Genomic DNA, 24692 nt, shown 5'->3' on the forward strand with positions numbered 1-24692 from the left:
CAGCAGTAGGGAGGCCTCGGGTCCATGTGGAAGGAGCCTGGGCCCCACCACTTTTGGGCCCCGGGGGGACCACCGGTTTTGAGCTTGGATGCCCGGGTGGCACAATGATCTAGATGGCATTTCGGGCTGGGAATTCGTGCATTTTGTGTGCCTTGAGAAACAAAATTAATTTCTCTGGCGGGAGCAAACTGTGAAGTGCTGCAGGAAAAAAGCAGTTAAATGAAAAGGTCAGGATCCAAGAGAGCAGATGTGTTTGCTGAGTGTAACTGCACTTTCAAACCCAGCGAAGACGACACGCAACCCCCGGAGGTGGCACATTTTGGAGGGATCTCCTGGGGAGAGATTATTTGGGGAGGCTGAGAAGCCAAGGGAAATTGACCAAAGTTTTCCGGGGTATCTGCAGAACTGGGGACCCGACCGCAAAGCCAGCGAGTGCAAACTCGCCCTTCTCTTCCGGCCTCGAGCTCCGACGCGCGAAATCTGCAAATTCTCCTTTATCTGCTGCACTCGCTCGCTCATCTTCGTTCTGGCTGCAATCAGGGTAAACCGTTCCGATGATTATGTAACTTCGCGAGTTCAAGAAAGATAATCCAGAAAGAGATGATGAAATTTTTTTGAGGGTGGATTAAAAAGAATTTTTCCCCCAAATGTAAGTTACAGAGTGCACAAAAATGTGCATACAAATACCCATATTTCCACCACTCAGAATAACTTAACATTTTTATTTATCTGGGAGAGGACTTTTTAAATTAGCCATCAACTATATCTTTCCCTTCCCCCCAAATTCTAGCAAATTTGAAGCCAGAGAGTCAACCTACTTCTCTTTATTATTTCACTGTTCACCTCTACCACAGATTCATCTTAAGGGGATACTCCAGGACACCCAAATTCCCTCCGTGGGCTTTTCACATGGCCAAGTCTGCAAACACGGCCGCAGTGAACAGCGTCCTGCGGAGCCCGCAACCCTCGGGTGCACAGCTGCATCTTCTTCCCCATCCCCAACTCACGCGTGCAACTTTGCAACTCACGCTCCCGCCAGAGGGCCTATTTGCTCGGCCCGCTTGGCGGAAGGATTCCGCGCGCGAGTGCATTTACTCCCAACCGTCTCCTCCCCATTCCCGCGTTCTGGCCCCGCCTCCTTTCCTCGCCCTGGCCCCGCCCCCTCCCGGGTGCCCTATGGCCCATAAAGAAGTCCCGGCCGGGCCGCTGCACTCCCCCGCGCGCATTCGTGCGCCGCCCGAGGCTGGCTAAGAAGTCGGCGGCCATTTTGTTCTTCTCGTGGTTCCAGTGGGGAGAGAAGGAGGAAGCAGGGAGCGGGGCGGTTGGGGGGGACCCACCGCGGCTTCTGCCACCGCCGCCACCACCATCTCTGTGCTCGTGGCGTGGGAAAGGAGGTGTGAATCCCGGGCGCGAGCCGGCGGCGGCGCCGCTGCGGGAAGGTCGGCGGTGGGAAGGCGATGGCGGATATAGATAAACTCAACATCGACAGCATCATCCAACGGCTGCTGGAAGGTGAAGGGGGCGGCGGGCGGCTCCGGAGACTCACGGGGGAGGGGGATTTGGGAGGCCTGTTGGGCATGCTGCGCCAAGACGAGTGAGCCCCGCGAGTTCGCCCGCGGGCCGGGGACTGCCGCGGGAAGGAGGTTGCCCGGGGTTCCGCACTTGGCCCAACCCGCGGACCCTCCTGGCTCCGCTCATTCATTGCTTGAGGGTGCAGCCTTTCTCCTGGCCGTGAAATTTGAAAACTCCGCTCCCCACCCCCACGTTTCCGGTACGTTCCCCGGTGCGCCCGGCACTCCGGACCAATCTTTGGAGAATATTGGGGGCCCCAGTCCAACCTACTGAACTGCTCGTTCCGAACTTCGTGGTTCTCGGTCTTTTGGAAAGCAATATGATGCGGATATGGATTTCACCAAGCTTGAGGGCTTCTTTCCTAGCCTGCTTATTTTTATTTTTTTGTGAGGCTGGGGTTGAGGGCCCCGTTACTTGTTACTTGGTAACGAACGTTCATTTGCAGGGGGATGTTGAAACCCATCTTCTCCTGCCCTCCGAGATATTCTTTTTAAGTTGTTTTTATCCCGGGGAAGTCTCCGCGCTCTTTTCTGAACATGTCTCTGAATCGTGAAACCGGCAGTGATGACAGTTTCGTTAGGATCTTTCCAATGTGCCAAGCTCTGTTAAGTGCTTCGCGTTCACTGCGTTTTGTTGTCTTTTAGTCGCATCAGACTTTCCGATCCCATGGACTTAAGCGTGCCAGGCTTCCCTGGCCTTCACCATCTCCCGGAGCTTGCTTAAACTCATGTCCATTGAGTCGGTGATGCCATCCAACCATCTCGTCCTGTGTCGTCCGCTTCTCCTCCTGCCTTAAATCTTTACCAGCATCAGGGTCTTTTCTAATGAGTTGTCTCCAGCACTTTGCGTGCATCGCATAAATCATATTAGCCATCGCTTCTAAAGCGCTTACTGTGTTGTCAGGCATTTTTTGGAGCTCTTTACACAGATTTCATGTAATACATGAGGTAGATGCTATTATTTTTTTCCTGACCAAGACCTAGAGAAGTGTAGTCACTTGATCAAGGTCACACAGTTAGTGACAGTCAAGTTTGTAAACCCAGGCAGCCAGTCATTGAAGTCACCCTATGTGTGAAAGAAGGGGGTGTCCAGTGGTTGAGCAAAGGTTAAAATAAATATTTAATTTTGACTGACCTAAAACTCCTGAGGTGTCTGGCGATTGATTTCTATTGATGTGGGAGAGGGATGAAGTTCGAATTTTAAGGAGAGACGCTGAAATAAAATCACCCCTCACCACCCCTAAATTCTAGAGCACATCTATTAATAATAACATCTAATTCCGAACTTTGAAAGAATTCAGATCCCTTTCTTGAGTGTTGGATAATGTAGATTTGGCAGAGTTTTAACTGCATTTTTGCCTTTATATTCTAAAATATTGTTGGACTGTAAATGCTCAAAGATGGAGTCTAGCGTAAACAATTGGACAGCTCTGGTGTTAGAATTTGCAGATCTTTTAAGTCATGAGAATGAAACTTCTGAAAATATGTTTTCTTAATGTGTGTTAAGGTTTTTTCCTTTTATAGTGTCTCAAAAGAAAAACTCATTAAATGAGCCCCTGAAATATCACTGCCATTGTGGGTGTAAACCTTGTTCATTCAATACCTGCCATTTATTAGAAGAATCACACTTTTAATATTAGTTAATATAGTTCTTTGGTTTATGTGAGGCAGCAGTGGGTCAGAAACGGATTAAAACAATTTGCTGTAAGAAAAGAACTTAAATTTTTTTCATTCAAAAATTGTAAATTAGCTTCTGCATGTCTACGCAGGGACATGTGTGGCAAGTTAAGAGTGGGCTTTATTTCTTTGAGAAAGCTGGAAAAAATGGAAGCTGTGGATTAGAAACAATTTTAAGATTAGTTAAGTCTTAGTTGTGGAGTCGCCCATAACTCTTATATTCATACAACATCTTGTTAATTTTAATCTTATTTTTTAAATTGTGCTAAGAAATTTGTGCTGATTAACCTGGATCATTTACAGTGAGATCAGTCATTATTTCTTAATAGTTTCTATACATGTTATACTGGAAAACCAGATTTTTTTAACATTTCGTTTTTTTCATTGAAATTAGTAAAGCAGTGCGTTTTCATTCTTCGGGAATAAACTAGCTGCTCAACATTCTTAATGTTTTTTTTTTTCTCATCAATGTTAAATTGGCAGAGAAACTATTGAAAATGATCTATTGAAGATATATATCTGTATATCTTTCCAAGGTAGAAAATGCTGATAAGTTTTGTGATTATTATTTTTTTTTTTTTTGTAGTGCCTCACAAAGTTTCTCCTTTGGAAATTTTCATTAAGAGTTAAGTATATCTAAAGATTGAGGGAATGTGAGTTTTATGACCTTGTTGGAATTTTTTACATGTTCGGAATTGTCTCTTTTAAGGTGGCGGACTGTACAGGCTAGTTGAGAAGTAGCTCAGTGATAGTACTAAAAAGACCATTCAAAAGTGAAGTCTTATCTAACGAAACACCATGCTTTAGCTTTTAGTCATTACAGCTTTGCAGTTCTTTTCTACTCTTACCTTGGGAAAATCCCAAGGACGGAGGAACCTGGTAGGCTACAGTCCATGGGGTCGCAAAGAGTTGGACACGACTGAGCAACTTCACTAAGGAGGCAGCATTCTGCCACCCACCTGGGAAGGTCTGCCTTGCAGGGTGATAAAACCCTGAGATTGTCGCTCTCGTGTTATTCATGTTCACTTGCTTAAATAACTGCACCGTAAAACTTCGGATTTAGAGAATAAATCAGCTGCTGATTTGTCTGGTAGTCCTACTGTGTTGGAGAAAAGTGAGATTAGAGTCAGATTAGCTTTGTAAGTGATCTCATACAGAGAATGATTGATGGCTAGCCATTTTCTTGCAGACAGTTGTAACTTCACATCCTGCTTTGAGGGAAGCATCTCACCTCTGAAGATGGCGGTTGTCAAACTGCAGGACTGTGTCAGGCTCTGCACAATTGCTTGATTTGCATTAGTGATTTAAATATGACTTCTGTCCTGTCCCTCAGACAACATTTACGAATTTAATCCTCTAATTTGTAAAAGTAATCCCTGTGTTTAGCTTTTTGATGTGAAATGAAACATGTTTGTATTGTAATGTTTAAAAAAGACAGTGGTCCCTGGTCCTGAAGATAATAAAGGACAAACATAATGGCACAAGAAAAAAATTCTTAAAATGCTGACCAAGGAAGACAAAAATAATCTTTCTTAAAGAATGAGTTTACACATCAGATCATTTTAACAGACGCTTTTCTTGTGATCAATGATCATAGGGCATTTTGTTGATAAAGACAGTAATCGTAAACTTGTGTGTTACTAATACCCTTAATTTCCAAGAAGCCTGTATTGTGAGGACCTCCCCCTCCCCTCCCACATGTCAATTGTATGCTGCATTCTCTCCTACAAGTAAGACCAGAAAGGTCTTAGAGCTGTGATCTGCCACTTGCACCAACCCTAATCCAAGCTGGGGAAGGATTATTCTCTGTGCCCGCAGTGCCCCCTCGCCTGTCAGTAGCAGGAGGAAGCAGTGAAGTCTAACAGGATGGCGTGTGTCATTCTGTGGTGCTTGAGGGGATGTAAGCCACGGGAGCAGGCAGGCTTTCCTCCTCCAAGCTGGGGGAATGGATGCCAGGCTGCACCATGCAGTAACAGCACATCCACGGTAGAGGTTGGTGAGGTTGTTCCGTATCAGTGAAACTGCGGTCACGTGCCCTTGCTGTTCAGTCTGCCTGAGTAGGTGAGGGTTACTGATCTTGAAGCAGGGAGATGATACACAGACTTGGTCATTTCACTCAATTTACTCTCGAGGATGTCAGTAGACCTTGAAGACTGGAATGTGAAGGAGATAATATCGTGATACGAATCACTGTGTAAATGAGGAAACTGGAAAGTCTTAATTCAAGAACAATTTACAGAATTCTGGGGCAAATTTTTTTATGTTTTAGGATCAGACCACTGTATCCAAACCATGTAAGAATAGATGATTTACTTAATGGTCTTGATGTTTTATCTGAAATCTCCAATTTCACCTCCCCTGGGGCTTATTGGCATCCCTCATCTAGAGGAGATTGTCTGTTACTGATATTAAGGCTTATGAAAATGCCACTCAGTACAAATGTAGGGTCAGATGTCAAGTCTCATCAAGCGTAGGTGGTTAGACTGTAGAGTTAAAGATTTTTCAATAAATTGTCTTCACTCTAGGTGTAGAAAACTCAAGGTTCTTCATTGAGAGCAATAGACAGTGTTTTGCAGCTACATCCTGATTCCATATATGCCTTGAGAAAATTGGTGTCACCTTTAAATGCCCAAAGTATCACACCAGCAGTTAGCAAAGTCAAGGCGGGGAGAGGGTGGCTTAGAAATTCAAATGGCCAAAAAGTAGGCGTCTTCCTGCTGGTGACTTTGCAGGAAACTGAATGGTTCTTGAGTGACATTTTCGTGGCTTACAGTTTTTGTAGAAAAGACCTCAGTTGTTTGTGGGAAAGTTTTGATGTTACAGATCCTCACTGTTTTTTGTTTGTTTTGGTTTGAGGGTTTGTTTTCCTAAATTTGTCAAATGTTGTGAGGTTATTGATTGTCACTAAAATAAATATAATGTGGCATATTGTTAAGATTACCACCTTTTTAATAGGATTATCTTATTAGCAAAATCTCTGTTGACTTATTTTTATACTGGTTGTGCCAATTTTAGTTTTAAAACTTGATTATAATTGAGCTGAGGCTTTTTGGTAGGCATGCTATTCCTTTTCTATGACCTTCTTTCAACAGTTAAGGGGCAAGAAGAATACATGCTTATCCCTCATAAGTAATCCCAAAGTAGTCTTAAGTTATTTCAAGTTTTTATCAGTTTGTTTACTGTAAAATTGCATAGGAGTTTTTATCATGTGCTCATGTGAATGATTTGCCAGATAAATAAATGATGATGTAAGTTAGAACAGAACAGTCTTTGCTGGTAACAGCCATGATGCAGTTTTCTGAATCTGCCATTTTAGCCAGATAAAAGCTTTTACTCAAAAGTTGCACATTTGGGAATTCCCTGGCCATCCACTGGTTAGTAGGACTCCAAGCTGTCTCTGTTGAGGGCAATCCCTGGTCAGGGAACTAAGATCCCGCAAGCCTCAAAATGCTGCAAAGAAAAAAAGAGAAGTCATGTGCCTAAGACCTAAGTTGACCATTTTAATGTATCAATCACTAACCTGTATATGTCCGCTGTGCCTACTGATTTTATTTCCATACAATACCTAGCACCTGGACTTATGAGAAACATTCTACCTGGAAAATGAAATTCTTTTTTGTTGGAATATTTTGGATCTCATTGGCAATTGTTGAAATAACTTTATACGACGTGCGGTTTGAACTACTACTTAGGAAGATATCATTAGGAGACAACCCGTGAACTAACTTCCCACCTTGGGTCGCTTGTTTACATCTCTTCCGTCATGCATGGCACAATGAGGGTTGAAGTAGGTAGTGTTGCTGCTGCTTAGTCACTAAGTCCTAGCTGACTCTTTGTGACCCCCTGGACTGTAGCCTGCCAGGCTCCTCAGTCCATGGGATTTCCCAGGCAAGGATACTGGAATGGGTTGCCATTTCCTTCTCCAGGGGATCGTCCCAATCCAGGGATCGAACCCAAGTCTCCTGTATCTCGTGCTTGGCAGGTGGATTCTTTACCACTGAGCCACCTGAGCAGGACTGTACTGTTTGCATTTTTTCTTTGTAGCTAATAGCGATAAAACAGATATGCAAGCCTTTGTCTCTTTAATGGTGTTGAAGATGTTGTCCCTAAGATAAACTTTTAGTTTTACTATTTTTATAGAGGGGTAATTCTCGGTACAGAATGTATAATAATCTGCAGTTACCTAGTTTGTCTTACCTTCTACTAGAATGTAAACGTCTCAAGAAAAGGGACAAAGTTCTTGTCTCAAGTAGATTGCATCATTTAATTTTTAATGCTTCCTGTTTGTAAGGATGCCTTATGATTTTTATTATCTCGTATCAAATTTTTCTTAAGCACCAATGACTGTATAGAGGTTCAGTAGTTTGTCCTATAAAATCTCTTGGTTTAGAAGTATAATGAAAACAAATTCTTTCCTTTTTAACTTTTTCATCTTTGTTATTGCTTATGAACTTATAAAATGGCAAAAACAGTTGTACGCTAGTTTACTTTCATTGTTTTTTTACTAAGTTTCTAAGTTAATGCCATATATTTTAAACATATTTTGAAGATGAAGAACAAATTCTTAAATGCGAGGGTGATCTGGTGGAAGCACCATTTCAGAGCTAGAGTCAGTTGGGGCCTGGTGTCCTCCTTCCAAGCTCTGTGACCTTGGACCACATCACTGAGCCTCTTCCAGCCTGTAACACAGAGAAGTGCCAGTGGCTGACTTCACGGGATTGTTGTATTGAATGGCCCTGTAGTAAGTCAAGCGTCCTAGTGCAACAGTGCCCAGCACATGGGAAGTGCTCCACAGGGGTTAGCTGCAATAGTACCTGATTCTGTGTGATGGACACTGAAAACAGTGAAGTAGGTTTTTTATGCTGTCAGCTAATAGGCCATCTCTAAGAAATGCCTGCTGTGTTCACTCAGGCTGCCAAAACCCATTTTGAAATCTTTATTTTCTGTTAGATACATTGTTAAGACGAATCCTAAATTTTCACAACTAGAAAAATAGTACAAGAATGATACTATTGCTTTGTAATTTGAAAACAGACACAGTTTTTCTTCTTATTTTTTACTAATCAATGTATAGTCTGGGGTGCATGCTGATTGTAATGCCACAAATTAACTAAGAGATTTATTCAGACTTCGTTCATGCAACAGGTTTTGAGTACCTACCACGTACTGGCTGTGGGCATGTACACTGCAGGGCTAGTGGTATGGTCCTGAGGTTTACATTCTACCAGGATGAATAGATGGACGCGAACTGGCAATTATAATACAGAGTGTGTGCTGGTCAGTGTTGGGAGAGCATTTCAGAAAACATAAAGCCGGCTTGTTAAGGGGAGAGAAGATGGCTAAGAGGGGTTTTCCAGAGTGAGGTGATATCTAAGCAGTCTCGAAAGATGAGCAGGTATTTGCCGGTTGGTAGATGGTTTTGACGGAGTCTCTGTTTATATAATTTTAGTTCTTGAGCTAATTTTTGGGAATTTAAGAAGCTTTGTGACTGTTTTTAATGAGCACTGTTTAGATATAAACTAAATCTTGATTTGTTCTGGAAGAATTGTATTTAATCCTCAGTCCACATTAGGAACACTTTTAAATTGTTAGTGTTGCATGGAGCTCTGCCAGGTACTGTGTGATGACCTAGAGGGGTGGGATGAGGCTGGGCGGGTGGGAGGAGGTAAGTGTATACCTATTGCTGATTCATAGTATTGTACAGCAGAAACTAGTACAACATTGTAAGCAGTTATCCAATTAAAAATAAATTTTAAAAAGTTGTTAGTATTGTTCTTTACTAATCTCTGCTCTGATACTTTGGGGACAGTCAGATTAAGAAAACTAAAATTATCGTGAACTATGTCTAAAGGTTGTAGTGGGAAGCCTCCAAACCAGTAAAATGTGCATTAGCAGCATTGATTTAATCTGATAGTATTCATATTAAAAGTATGGCTTGTGTTCCCTATAGGTATAAGTCTTCTAAAAGACTTCCCTTACAAATGTGGGCCTCTGCTGAAAAAGATTCCCTTTGAAACCAGAAGCATTTAGGAGTCCCCTAGCCAAAAATAAAGTTTCCTGTTGGGCAGTCTGCCCAACCTTCTGGCTGACTTGTAGTAAAATCACTAATGATTGGGGTTTTCTGGCCAGTAAAGCAACGATCCCACTATCTTTCCACTGGGAGGGTTTCTTGAGTTCTCTCCTATGTGTATGTCTAGAAAGAAAAAATTACTTTGGTTCTGGAAAAAAGTTGGTTTTGTTTCACAAACAACTCAGTTGCTCTTGTATTGTGTATGTGTCCGTTTACTGTAGTCCCTCAAAGATTATCCTTACTATGCTTTCCCTTTAGTTGCTTCTTTAATATTTTAGTCGTTTCTTAATATTTGATCAGAATGAGGCTGGTGGTCACTTAGTTCAGTTACGTGTATGTTTTGGAGTCCAAAGAGGTGATTTGCTCAAGACTGAAACCAGTACAGAAACCTTGCTTCTAGTTGCCAGTCCAATATACTCAACATTTTTTTTTTTGCTGTACCCTCTAAGAGTTTGACTCTTCCCCCTTGTCATCCTTTCTTATTTATTGTCTTTCATTGAAAAAAATAACACCTTTCCATTTCTGCTCAACTTGTTTCCTCAGAGAATTTCATTTCAGTGGCTATTCAGTCTGAAGGAGGGCTTCCCCTAAGACAGTATTTTTCAAATTTGGGCACAGCCCAATTTAACGGGGAAAAAGAATACTCAGCAGATGCCAGGGTTTTTTTAACTTGCAGTTTTTATTACTCTGTAATGTTACTTAGATATTTACAGAACAAAGCTAGATACAAACCAGCTTAAACATATTGCTGTTGTTTAACATTAGGCTAGATGATTTTGAATTTGAATATAAAGCCTTCAAAACTGATAAAGTTTAAATTGACAATATTGATTTAATCTGCTTATCACTTTATATTGGGTTTAATGGTGGAAGGATGTAGGCTTAGTTCTGTACTTGGTCTGGTTCTGTGTTTTTGCTTCAGTTCTAGTTCAGAGAGTGCCTCCTTTCATGAATCTTTTGTATAAAATAAGTGTTAAGTTTTTTTTCTTTTTATAAAATAAGTGTTAAGATTTTTATTGCGACCTGATGATAATCAGTCCCCATATTTAACCAGACCCTGGCACTTCATAAGGGGCTTCCTTGGTGGCTCCCCGGTGACTCAGACGGTAAAGAATCTGCCTGCGATGCAGGAGACCCAGGTTTGATTCCTGGGTTGGGACCATCCCCTGGAGAAGGGAATGGCAACCCACTCCAGTATTCTTGCCTGGAGAATCCCATGGACAGAGTGGTCTGGTGGGCTGCAGTCCATGGGGCTGCTGAGAGTCAGACAGGACTTAGAGACTGAGGAGCAACAGCAGCCGCTTCATAACTGTAAAATTAAGGTAAAGTTAGTAATGCAGTGCTGCTTGTTATTTATTACCCTGGAGAAGGAAATGGCAACCCACTCAAGTATTGTTGCCTGGAAAATCCCATGGACAGAGGAGCCTGGCAGGCTGCAGTCCATGGGCTTGCAAAAGGATTGGGCACAACTTGATGACCAAACAACAACAGGCAGTGCAGTGCTGTTTGTTATATATTTAATTAATAACTCTCTAATCTGTCACAACTAGAGTCAAAACAGAATTTCATTTCTTACTGCTACCTAGCTGCTGATAAATGAATTATTATAAGTCCAGAGGATATCTTGTGCTTCACTTTGATAGTGAGTAGAACCCGCGTGCTCTGATGTGATGTGTGCTGTGCCATGATCTCGTCCTCCTTTTTCTCAAGTTTTACCTGTTCCAATTACTAGGAAACCTTTCTCACAGCACACACTGACATCCTTTGCCCTGTATAGACATGAGTGTATTCACAAATTCAGGCCTAGAAAGTTGCATAGCAAAATACCCACAACAAGCATACACTGTGTTTTAATGAAAAACAGCACAGTAAGTTTTTTTCATAAGATAAATCTGGGACCATGGAGAGAGACCTGTGGTCCTCTGAAAAACACTGATTGGGACGGGGGAGATCCTGAGCATTTCCAGTCTCATATTTTAAAACAAGGAATTGTTAGAACTGACTCAGTAGCATGACAGTCTCTAAGACGTCCTGCTTTACAAATACTAGTTCATTTATAAGGCTGGAGAAGAGAAGATGACGGGAGGCAAAAAGAGCTGATCTGGTGAGAGGGCTGTAGGTGAACAAGGCCAGTTGTTAAGTGTCCTGAAACAAAGCCTAGTCAGAAAGTAGTTAAACTGAGTTTTTGTCTCCTCTTTATGTAAAGCTTGTGCCTTTTCATATATGTTTAATTTTTATATGAAATCTTACTTTGACTTCACTTGACTAAATTGGAGTTTTTCTCCCCCTACAGTGAGAGGGTCCAAGCCTGGTAAAAATGTCCAGCTACAGGAGAATGAAATCAGAGGACTGTGCTTAAAGTCCCGAGAGATCTTTCTCAGTCAGCCTATCCTGCTAGAACTTGAAGCACCACTCAAGATATGTGGTAAGTTTTGGTGCACTGTTACCTTTGGTTATGTGATTAATTGACTGAGTCAAGGGTATATATAGATGGTATATAGATGATGTTATGTTAGCCAATAGAATCATGTACTATTTATGAATAACCTAGAATTACATTACATAATTGTAGCTTTAGAATAAATACCTCTTATGGACCTAGTTTACTTAGATGTGCTTCAAAATTGCTGAAAAATTATTTTGCTAAAGAAATACAAACATTGCAGAAGAAAGGAACGGAAACAGAATGGAGAGCTAAGAAAAGGCCTGAACCTATATATAAGCTTAAAGCAAAGGAAAATACTCTTGGGCATTATCTCGCAGGTAGACATTGAAAGCCAGATGTACTGGTGGGTGTACTGTGTGTGTACCTTTGTTCACATGGGGTCAGGGCTTGTTAAGAGTGCATCACTTCTGCTGGCACGGTCCCTAGAGACTGAGCTGTTGGATATCTGATATTGATCAGCCAGCCTGAAAGGGAAACCGTGTTACTTGGCAGGAAGGCCTGCCTAGCCATTAATAATCTGTTCTGCAAAATAAATTATTAATTACTTGAGTTTTGTGTATGATTCTGATATACACATACACTTAAAATTTTCACTAAGCTTTGTTGGACTAAATACTACACAACAGTCGAAATTAGTTTTATGTGCGTGGTTTGAACTATACGAATGAAGACACTGTGTAATAAAAATTCTTGCTTCTAGGTGATATCCATGGGCAATACTATGATTTGCTTCGACTTTTTGAGTATGGTGGTTTCCCGCCAGAAAGCAATTACCTGTTTCTTGGGGACTATGTGGACAGGGGAAAACAATCACTGGAGACTATCTGCCTCTTGTTGGCTTACAAAATCAAATATCCCGAGAATTTTTTTCTTCTCAGAGGAAACCACGAATGTGCCAGCATCAATAGAATATATGGATTTTATGATGAATGTAAGTACTTTCTACGGGAAGATTTACTTATATTGAGATACGTGGTCATAAACTGAACATGTTTCTGTTAGGATTTGTGAGAATTTACATGTAGTGTTGTCATTTTTCATGCTTACTATTTTGTTAACTAGTTTTTGTCCTGGCTTCTTTCTTGTGGTAAAAAAAATTAACATTCATTACAGTATGATAATGTCCTGGATTCTTGTATGATGTGATGATTAGATTAGGAAATGGTGATAACAGTGGTGATTTCTTTTAAGGTAGTTGTTGTGAATAGTTGCAGATAATTTAATTTTTAGTACAACTCTGAGAACCTGTCCAAATAGATAGCTTTGTTTCTGATAACTTTATTGAGATAAAATTTCATCCATTTTAAGTGTACAGTTGAGTGAATTAAATAAAATACGTATAGAATTACGTAGCCATCACCACAGTCCTATGTAAGCACTCAGCTACTTTCTGTTTCTATAGGTTTGCCTCTTCTAGACGTTGCATATAAGTGGAAACTTGGAATATACAAATAAGTTTTGTAATTTGTAATATAGTTCTTTTTCATTTAGCACATCCACACCCAAGAAAAACAGTACTCACTATCTGAAATTGTGCTGAAAGGAGAAAACAGGGCAGCAAGGGGAGCTAATTAAAAGTATTTGTATAATTTATACATTGTTTGACCCATTTTGAAGGTGCACTTTGAGTTGATAATTGACAGGAGCAAGATTCCCAAAGCCTTGAAAATAATCAATTTCAGTGGAGTTTTTATTGATGCTGCTGTTTAACTAACTATAAATTAAAAAAAAAAATTTTTTTAATCCTTATCTCCATCTTCCTTTTGTATTCATCATTTCTGTGAGTGGGAGTGGTTAAGGAATTTGAATTACTAGCACTTGCCAGTATAATTATAACAAGACTGGTTTTGTCTCTGGCCATACCCTAGACTATAATCATAACCTACAGTCTCTCAAGGTGTGGTGTTATTCCATCTCAGTTTCATTTAGATCTGTTCATCTAGTTTATTGGTTAGAAGTACATTGCTAGAAAGGTTACCTTCATAAACTTAGTCCTCGTACTCGCAGCCTCTCCCTTGACTGTATGTATGTATGTAGTCCAAGACCCAGCTCATAAGATGAGGTAGGAGAAAATTGACGATACTTCAGTAAAATTGGAGAAAAAAAAAGAATGAGGTGGGCGACTGGGACAACTTGAGTTGGGCAAGAAAGATATTTGACATTGACAATGAGTCTTATCAGAGAAGTGCTAGTAAGGCAGTCACTATTTAGGTAATGAAATGAGAGGCAGAGAATTTTATAACATTGTGTTTTAGAAATTTGTTACAGGTACTGCTGTTTAGAACAGTTTGCTTTTTACATAGCAGTTAGCCAATATTTTGATGTTTTATTTGATAAAGTTCAAATTCACACGATTTGTTGTGATATACTTCCTAGTGTGTTGGCTACATCATTTTTGGTTTCCTTTTTATTAGAAGCCTTAATGATTTAGAAGGTCAGCATTGATTAGTATCAATTTTGACTCTTTGTCTTCAAGACTCATGTAATGAATGACCTTGTACTCCAACTTTCCCCTCTCCCATCAGGCAGGTATAGTTTGCCACCCAGTCTGTGGGCCTGAAAGTATCCTGACATAGGTGGCTTTCAGTGGACGGTTTACCAACTTAAAACATTGATAATTTTGTTAAAATTATACTATATTGAAAATTTGTATTCAAATTTACATTTCCATGAAGGAATTTAAAAACCAGTGCTTAACGTGATAGACTTATTTCCTAAGTGTAACAAGCACTCTGTGCTACCATTTCCCCCATTCCCCCTGCCCATGTTATTTTTTTTTTAATTTATTTATTTATTTTCATTTATTTTTATTAGTTGGAGGCTAATTACTTTACAGTATTGTAGTGGTTTTTGCCATACGTTGACATGAATCAGCCATGGATTTACATGTATGTGTTCCCCATCCTGAGCCCACCTCCCACCTCCCTCCCCATCCCATCCCTCTGGGTCATCCCAGTGCACCAGCCCTGAGCACTTGTCTCATGCATCCAACCTGGACTGCCCCTGCCCATGTTATGACTGGAGTCCTGGAAAAGCTGAGGTATCTGTTGGATAAAATGTGAATGTGTGTTACACTTTTCTGATGCCAGAGCTGTCTGGTCTGTAGTAATAGGAAACTGCATTAGGGGTTCTGGCTCGGAATCTGAGGATTTGGAAGCTTGAAGAGACCTTGGAAGTTATCCAGGAATCCTTCTGGAGCCAGATGCTCCTGGCGGTCTGAGGTGGCCTTAGGGGGGAAATGTAGAGAGGAAAGAAAGCAGCAGCCCGGGACTAAGTTAATAAGATGCTCAGGCAACAAGAGGAAGAATCTTAATTTTTGATGAAGAAGCCGACAGAGTGAGTTGTGAGTTGTTCTTGGTTGCCTTTGGAAATAGGAACCCACCTATGGTTTGAGAGTGGACAGAACAGACTATATTGCAAACAGAGTTGGTGCTGTTAGATAATTGTTGAGGCTTAATGATAATCCTTAATCAGTATATCTGGAATTCTGTTTTCAGACCTTCTATGGAATTTTAAAATAGTGCATATGAAACTATAAGTTGTTGCTTATAAATCACACATCTCTTAAATATTACATATATCTAATTCTCTCTTTTTTAATAAAAGCATAGTTTTTTAATATTGCCTTGGAGGACTTATCCTGAGAGTATGTACCTGCAGAACACCAGTCTCTTGTTTAACCATCCCAAAATTTTCACAGGTAAAAGAAGATATAACATTAAACTATGGAAAACTTTCACAGACTGCTTTAACTGTTTACCGATAGCAGCCATCGTGGACGAGAAAATATTCTGCTGTCATGGAGGTATGTGTGCTGATTTTAATTCCACGTAGGTTTGGATTCTTCTAAAGAGTATACACTTTGACATTGATGAATTAACATTCGGTTGACTTCCTCTGTGAGGCGACTCTCCTGTACTGCTGTGTTACACCAGGAGGCCACTCTGGCACATCCAGGATCATCCAGATTCAAGTCCAGAGTATGCAGTTGATTTGTTACAGAGAACTCTAGGCTCTGTAACAGCCTTGAAAATAGAGTAGGAAGTATTCTCAAATGTAAAGTAAACAGTGAAGATCCTCTAGGATACTGAAAATGTGAATATACTTTCCCTTGGACTGTTTTTGATCCTTTCAGAAATTTCTCTTAGATGTTAAAAGTTATTTTGCTTGGTGGTTGTACTTTATATGATGTAATTAAAATAGTAATTGCAGAGAGGATATCTTTTCATCTGTGTCAGAAGTTAGACAACCATCAAAAAGCCAGCTCAACTATATTTTAATAAAACCACTATCCTTGCCCTCTTTATGTACTTATATACTGGTTTTGGTAGAGTTGGACATGTGATTTCTAAAGTCAGATTGAGAGCCAGTTACATCTGAGCTGGTTTGACTTTACAGTCCTTGGCCAGTGCAGGTTTCCTAGAAAGCTTCATCACCTGAGTGTCTGCATCTTCTACGCCCAGTGGTCATTAGGTCATTAGGGTGCTCTGAATGTTGAAGTAACTTTCCTTGTCCTGTTCAGGCACACACTGCCCCACAAGTTATTGCATGTAACAAGTTCCAGTGGGCCACCCCCCCCCCCCCCCCCCCCCGCCGCGCCCCTCTTTAACAAAAACTAATAAGATAACCAAAGATTTCTTTGGAAGTTTTTGTAAGTCATTGAGTCTCTCTGTAGAGAAAGGGAAATGTTAAAGTGCTAACTTCCCTTTTAAAATTCTGTTTTCTTCCATTTTGGTTTTTTTTTTTTCCCCCCTCATTTAATAGGTTTATCACCAGATCTTCAATCTATGGAGCAGATTCGGCGAATTATGCGACCAACTGATGTACCAGATCAAGGTCTTCTTTGTGATCTTTTGTGGTCTGACCCCGATAAAGATGTCTTAGGCTGGGGTGAAAATGACAGAGGAGTGTCCTTCACATTTGGTGCAGAAGTGGTTGCAAAATTTCTCCATAAGCATGATTTGGATCTTATATGTAGAGCCCATCAGGTATTGATTTTGAATTTTACATGTACACTTAAGAGCATGTGTGTGAGCACAGATTCTCCTTGTTGATTTTGGTGGGTAGGTATTGCTTATTTATACAAAATGTCTCTGGAAGTGACCTACAGGATATCAGGCTCAATGGGAAACTGAAGAGTGGTTTTACTCACCTAAAATTTGCACCTATTCACATTGAAAACATTTTCTCTCCAAGGTGGTTGAAGATGGATATGAATTTTTTGCAAAGAGGCAGTTGGTCACTCTGTTTTCTGCGCCCAATTATTGTGGAGAGTTTGACAATGCAGGTGCCATGATGAGTGTGGACGAAACACTAATGTGTTCTTTTCAGGTAGAGGATGTTTTCAGCATTGTTTCCTTTTATTGTGTCTGCATTTTATTGATTTTTTAAACAGTGCTAATTTCTGCCTATATTCATTTATGTAGAGTAGACTGAAAATTTTTATTTTCCCTTAATTGGTGTTCTAGTTTAGTAATGAGTGAATTCCTTTTAAAGGAGTGAAATGATTGTAGAACTTTTGCCCCAAGTATTGGATTTAACTTAAAATCATGGTACATTACTGTAAGTCTAAAGCTACAGTGTTAGTACAACGTTCAGCTAAAATTAAATCACCACTTGCACATGAAAGTAGTAGTTACTGCCATGTACCAGATGTGCCATGCGATTACTCAGTTCTCCCACCACGTCTCTGTTCCTAAAAACCCTCTGTTGATTGACCATGACATCATTTGGCCTTCACTTGGCGCAAAAGAATCATTTACACATAGTTCAGTTCAGTCGCTCAGTCGTGTCCGACTCTTTGCAACCCCATGAATCACAGCACGCCAGGCCTCCCTGTCCATCACCAACTCCCAGAGTTTACTCAAACTCATGTCCATCGAATCAGTGATACCATCCAGCCATCTCATCCCCTGTCGTCCCCTTCTCCTCCTGCCCCCAATCCCTCCCGGCATCAGGGTTTTTTCCAATGAGTCAACTGTTGTCATGAGGTGGCCAAAGTATTGGAGTTTCAGCTTCAGCATCAGTCCTTCCAGTGAACACCCAGGACTGATCTCCTTTAGGATGGACTGGTTGTCACGTAAAAGTGAAGTCACTCAGTCGTGTCCGACTCTTTGTGACCCCATGAACTGTAATCTACCAGGATCCTCCGTCCATGGAATTTTCCAGGCAAGAATACTGGATTGGGTTGCCATTTCCTTCTCCAAGTCATGTAAAGCCTACTGCAATTTTTTTCTCATTCAGTCACTATGATTAAACTTACATGACTTCAGGCTCACCCAATCATAAAACAAAAACACAGCCACTGAAGTCAAATCATCAGTTAACTGAATTTTAAAAAGTTTTTTTGTTTTGTTTTGTTTTTTTAATTATCAGGGAGTTCTTGCAACCCCCAGAGATTATGACATGATCCCCTAGGGGTTTGAGAAACACTGTTCTAAAGAACTTTACCCCCTGTGTCAGAAGGGATACCTAAAGGTGTGACTTCAAAAAACTGTCATTTTATCCAGAGGCGAAACAATTTGTTCAGATCATGTATCATAGCAGTTCATAAGAGTGTTTATTACCAAAATGTTTGTCAGCTTGGTTTGTATTAATATGCCAGTGGAGCCTTCAAAGTTGTTGGGGCAATTTTAAACAAAAAAACTTTCTGAACAAAAGATTTGAGTGAAATGTAAGACTTGATGTTAAGTGTATTTCCTAAAACGCGTTGTCTTCTGAATCTTTGCAGATTTTAAAGCCTGCAGAGAAAAAGAAGCCGAATGCCACGAGACCCGTCACACCTCCAAGGGGTATGATCACAAAGCAAGCAAAGAAATAGATGTCATTTTGATACTGCCTAGTTGGGACTTGTAACATATAGTACATAACCTTCATTTTTAAAACTGTAATGTGTATTGGTCAGCTTGCTCAAATAGTGTTTGTGGGGCTCCCCCTTCCATTTTTGACTTAATGAATGGTATTTGCTGGTTATAACAGCAAATGATAGATTCTCCACTCCCAAGGAAAAATGTTTTGTTTAGTTCCCTGTTCCTTTTACAAACAACATTAATGATGGTGTTAAAGCTGTACACTCAGGACAGTGTCCCCTGTCTAAGGGGTGAGTGTACAACTGATCTTTTTTTAATTCAGTAGAGCCCATGAATAATGTAAATGCTCATTTTCTTTAGGATATAAAGAGAGCCCTAGGGTGCTCAATCTGTACATGTTGTTGTCATAAAATGCATACTGTTGGATACAAACCACTGTGAACTTTTTTGTTTCAAAGGGATTGCTTTTTTTTTTCCCCCTCGTTGTCTTACCATGTACAAACTAGTTTTTATAGCTATCAACATTAGGAGTAACTTTCAACTTTGCCAGCATCACTGGTATGTATATTTAATTAAAGCACACTTTCCCCTACAGTATACCTAAAATGACGATTAAAGCCATTATTTTAAATGTTTGTGACTCTTTTCCTGAAGCCAAAGTTTCTGTTGAAATATATATTGACACTCCCCTAAGTAAGTACAAGGTGGCATGGTTGTGTACACCTGTCACCTTTATGGGGATTCAAAAACAGGTTTTTGAGTTTGAATAGCAGTTAGTAACATAGTGCTGTTTAAGCTATTAATGATTAAAGTTAATTACATTTTGTACGATTTCCATATAGTCTATTCATTAAGTAATCTTTTTACAGTTACATCAGGCCTGAACCCGTCCATTCAGAAAGCTTCAAATTATAGAAACAATACTGTTCTATACGAGTGACCGATTATGCATTCTTTGGCCTACATTCTTTATTCTGCGATGAAGTTGAGGCTTATAAGTCAAAACAAAGGAACTAACTTATTATCCACCAGTTTATACAGAACTCACAGTATCTATGACTTTTTTAAACTAAGATCTGTTAAAAAGAAATCTGTTTCAACAGATGACCGTGTACAATACCATGTGGTGAAAATTAATTCAGACTTATTAAATGATGAACTTGTTAAATCCTCTCAGTGTCAGTTTGTCAGCACAATACACACAGGAGAACTGTTGATGGCGTATTGAATAGATTTTAATGAATAAATTGCTCTGGAAACCACGCAGTTTCAATTTGGATTTGTCTTCCTTCAAATAGTCTGTCTTCCAGAGATGGAAGTTATTGGATATAACTAAGTTTCTGAAGTAGAGAGATGAGATTGAACTATATTGGGAGGTGTGGGACTTGGTGAGTTGTGTGACATCATCTGTATCCATATTTTTTGTCTGAGTTTATTTGAACTTGGCAATAAAATTCAAGAGCTACTTTTTAAATTATTCTAAGTCAACCACCAGTGTTTTTATACACAAACCTTTGCTCTTTTCTCTTCCCTGATTCATGTGAAACACAAGGTTGTGTCCTACATTTTTCACAAGTGTGTTGAATGCATATTAATTTCTCCGTATATTAAAAGTGGATGGAGAGCATGTTATTTGAAAAGCACATTCTTCTATCAAAAACTGGTTGTCTCTTAGGGAGTTGGAAGAGGACCACCTAGTGGGGATTGTTTGAACCAACATTTGCTTGTGGGAGAAAAGAGCATAGTTTGTACTGCGAGCCCTGCCCCTGAGGCAACGGCAGTGTCCATGCCCCAGTGTGCTCTTGGGTGACCTCGTGACTTCTAGCTCCTTCCAGCTCCTTCCTGCTCTACATTTGTGACAAATTGAGAGTTTGCTATTCTACTTAAGATACTCTCCCAGGTCTCTAATGGAAGAAAATGAACAACAAGTTGTATCAGTTTCATGAATCTGTAATCTGTGCCTTGGACATTATCAATTGTATCACTTCCAGGATTTCAAAATCCTATAAGATTGTAGAATTGAGCCATTTGTCACTCATTGGGCTTGGGTTATAAAGTGTGGAGTGTAGTTCGTAGCTCAAAATTCTTCTGAAAAGAAACACAGCACTGGTTAAGTAGAGAACAAAATCAACCTTTGGTTTTAGGACATGAGATCTTAGGAGAGACTCAGATAACTTGAACTTAGTATGTGAAGACACAACTTCAGATTTTGCCTTGTAGATCCCAGTCTGCACTAACCTTACTCTCTCATTTGTCCTTATCGCCATGTGCAGCTCAGGGAACCATCTGCCTTTTTACAGAATCAAGATCCCGGCTCCTCCTAGCTATGTGATTTGAGTGAGTGACTTAAATGCAGTGTCCCTAGCTATAAAAACAGGGACAATATCTAATATCTCTCTCACAGCGAATCACTAAATGAAGTAATGAGATCTGTTGAGAAGAATGCCTGACTCAGTATTCAGTAAATATTTACTATTTGTTACCTTATAATTAGTCCCAGTTGTTTCTTACGTTTGAATATCTCAATTGGCTGAGTTCTAAGAACCATCTGCCTTTTGTGTGTAGCCCCTATTAGGACCTGATACTGAGCCATGGCTAGCTAATAAGCATTTCTGAGCAGTGATTTCATACAGGATAGATATTTTCAGCAAATATGAAAGAAATAACTAGGAAATGACGTTGTTGCAATTATTAGTGTAATTTTTTCCATTCTAGTTTTAAGTGGTTATAAAGTATTTCAGCTCTCAAGATGACAACACCATTACAGAACCATTCAGATAGATAGGTATTGCCATCCTTATTTAACATGATACACATGTTATACATGATATGATATACATCCAAATAGTTAACATGATACTGTTTGAACTCATATCACAGAAATAACTGATAGGTATCTTCTGTACTACACTTGCCCACATCAAATATATCATCTTGTTTTTCAAGCCCCTTGATTTAAGACTAGAGGCTTTAAAAGTAACATACACACATGGAGTATGAGGCATGGGAGCTGAGGACAAATGAATGCTAATTCATGAAGGCACAGGATTTAGGCTGGTGGGAAAGAAGAGAACCTGCGGTTCCCAATGTGGAGCTATGATGAAAAGTTGAAAGAACACTCAGTTTGTGCGAAAGTGAAGATGTAGATCAGCCAGTACGACTACAGCAAGGTGAGCATCTTGGTACCCAGGTAAGACCAAAGAGCCATTGTAGGGAGGTGCTGCATGGAAAATGTTAGGTTTATTTTGACAGAAACAGACCCTCCAGGTAAGGGATCTCATCATCGTAGCATGAATGTAGTAGAAGAGAAGGTAAAACTGGTGGTTGGCATGAGGGCAAAGAATGCTTTGTTCATGTCTGGTTACAATAGAAGATACTAAAAAATGCTCCTTCAAAAATAGAGAAGGGGCCCCTAGGGCCCAGTGGTAAAGAATCTAGCTGACAGTGCACGGGATGTGGGTTCCATCCCTGGTCTGGGAAGATCCCACATTCCCTGGAGCAACTAAGCCTGGAAACTGCAGCTGCTGAGCTCATGCTATAACTACTGAAGCTGGTCCACCCTGAGCCCATGCTCTGCCACAAGAGAAGCCCTCGCACTGCACCTAGAGAAAAATCCTCAAGCAATGAAAACCCAGCACAGCCAGAAATAAATACAATTTTTTAAAAAATTAAACTCATTTAAAAAATCAAAGAGGTTTCAAGTTCTGTGTGCCAGCTTTGCACATCAGCTAGTTTGAGTCCACAAGGGTGGTTCTTCATTTCTTTTTTTAAAGTTATGTTAGGAAAATTTGAACAGGTATAGGCAAAAGCCAATTTTTGTTCATCTTTGCTGGATTAAGTATGTGAACTGATAAGTGAAAATGAAGATGTACTATCAGTGCCTTCAGCCTCAACCCAAGAAATTGATTTACTTAAATTTTCTGCATCCATGAACTACTACATGATTAATGATTGTGTGAACAGAAACATGACTGCTACCCATTTGATCAGCAGTTAGCTCCCATCACCCAAGCAGGCATGACATTTGGATTTATTGCAGATACTTGAGTCATTTCAAGTACAGGTAAGCATTTTAGTTGTGAGAATTATGTGCGTTGCCAGTTATTTGAATTATATGTTACAGAATAAAACATCAGTTAATTACAATCAGTCTTGTAACCAAAAAGTTAGAACCAAGAAATTTAGCAATAATTATGTAGGGAAATAGATTGTTACCTAGGTAAGGATGAACTTTATATTCAAGCTAACAGATTTATAAGGCATGCAAAACTGGAAATTAATCAGTGTAGCAATCTTTTAAATGCTTTTAAAATCTTGATCTTACTGTTTGAGGGTACAGCACTCAACTTAGTTGTAGTACCAGCCAAACAAATGACTTCCACCAGCTTCAGGTAGAAGTGAGCATCTGCTCAGTATTAAACAGATGTACAGATACTGACCGTAGGAGCAGTAAAGCAGATGATGTTGCTGAGTATCATTCCTGCCCAGTATCTAGAAAATTCCGACACTTCTAATAATTTAAAACTTAGATTTTCAGGGCATAAATTTCAGATTCATCCTTATGTCCCTAACAACTACTTCTCTAGTGGTGATAATTTGACTGTAACTAACTACTGAATTTTAATAATCATTCAGCCAAGATGTATATTTGGTGTAATTGTAGAAAAATTACTAAAAAGAAAAAAGGAAAAATTACTAAGCAGCCACTTTAAAAATGTGCGTTCCTTTTTTTCTTCTAGCCACCCAGTTAGCACATTATCAAATACTGTGTTTCCCAGGGATGACCAACCCACACACCAGTTGTTAAGGGCTGATGAACAAGAGAACAGTAACCAGTCATTATGTTCTGGGACAGACTGGCAGCCTGACCTTTCCAGCAAAACCCTGGTGAGTTAGGTAGGTGCTGCAGGAGAGAGGGTGTGATTAGGGATGTTCTTGCTGAGGTTGGCAGAAGTTCAAGTGCCATCTGCTGAGTCGAATTCTATACCTTTTATTTACCAAAATAAGCCACTTCCGAGGGTTTGATGTCCCACCAACAAACACCAACCTCTTCTTATGTTTAGGTTTAATCTTTCTGAGTAGGGGAGTTGACTGTAACAGGTCGTAGACTTGATTCCCCAGTCAGGAGGCTGTACAGTGTAAATAAGATGCACGGGTCCAGTGTGATGGATCACAGGTTGATGGTTTTTTGCTCACCAGCTTTGCTTGGATTGATTTGAGGTCTGTTTCACGTTCCTCTTGCTGTTCTAGAACCATTGGGTATTTCTAATGATGGTGGACTAAGGAGAGGAAAGAAAACCAGTGATCCTAAGGTTTGCTGCAGTGCAGATTGCTTATTGGGTGCACATTTTGGTCACCATGATTTATTTTGATAAGATTATTTTTAAAATCCATAATCTTGCTCAGGTTAACACAATTTCATTTATATACAGAGTTGAGAAAGGTGATCAGCATTCTCTTCCAATTCCAGGAAGCTAAGATTCCTGACAGTGCTGTTCAAATTTTTTGCCAGGTGGAGCCCTTCAAACAAAAACATCAAAGGCGGCATATGTAAAATGAATAAAATCAGAAAGGCCCTGTTAGAAGCAGAGGCTTATCATTCTACCTACAGGCCTGTAAGCATCAGTAGCATGTCAATATAATCTTCTACTGTTGGAGGTTTTCCAACTTTGTGAAGCTATATCTAAGGTCTAATTAGCTACATAGGCTTTGGGTAGAAACTCAGAAACAAGTTAACCGCTTTCAGAGTGATTTAGCTGCCTTTCATTTCTTAGTGTTGCATTATGGGACATAGTAGATCAGGAAAGCATTCTACAGATCCTAACAAAACATCGTTTAGGAGACCAGCGTATTTCACTGGGGGTGTGCCAGTGCCAGTTTTTTGCATCTTGAGCGAGTGTGTGTCCCAAAGTGTGTATATGATTGTTTCCTTGATTTTCTTTATTGTGCATGTCCCTGAACAGTATGTTAAATTTTTGCCAATTTTTGAACACTATTCTTCTGTAAATGGTTTCTTTCACCATATTTTGTTTTAGGGATTTATCCATGTTGATTCCTGTTTTTTGGAGGGATGCAGTGGAGGGTTTTCCTCCTTTCTTGCTTTTTTCCCCCCTCCACTT

The 24692-nt window shown here is 40.0% G+C and overlaps 1 protein-coding gene across 1 annotated transcript; it reads left to right on the forward strand.

Moving 5' to 3' along the window:
• The first annotated feature begins 1250 nt into the window (after positions 1-1250).
• Positions 1251-19835, forward strand: PPP1CC (protein phosphatase 1 catalytic subunit gamma). The gene is made up of 8 exons (XM_061141919.1): positions 1251-1512; positions 11612-11743; positions 12465-12695; positions 15465-15569; positions 16529-16752; positions 16961-17095; positions 18495-18555; positions 19443-19835. Exons 1-8 carry the CDS (start codon positions 1458-1460, stop codon positions 19511-19513), a joined length of 1014 nt encoding a protein of 337 aa, XP_060997902.1. The 5' UTR covers positions 1251-1457; the 3' UTR covers positions 19514-19835.
• The last annotated feature ends 4857 nt before the right edge of the window (positions 19836-24692 follow it).

The sequence above is a fragment of the Dama dama genome, chromosome 5 (assembly GCF_033118175.1).
Source record: "Dama dama isolate Ldn47 chromosome 5, ASM3311817v1, whole genome shotgun sequence".
Classification (NCBI taxonomy): domain Eukaryota; kingdom Metazoa; phylum Chordata; class Mammalia; order Artiodactyla; family Cervidae; genus Dama; species Dama dama.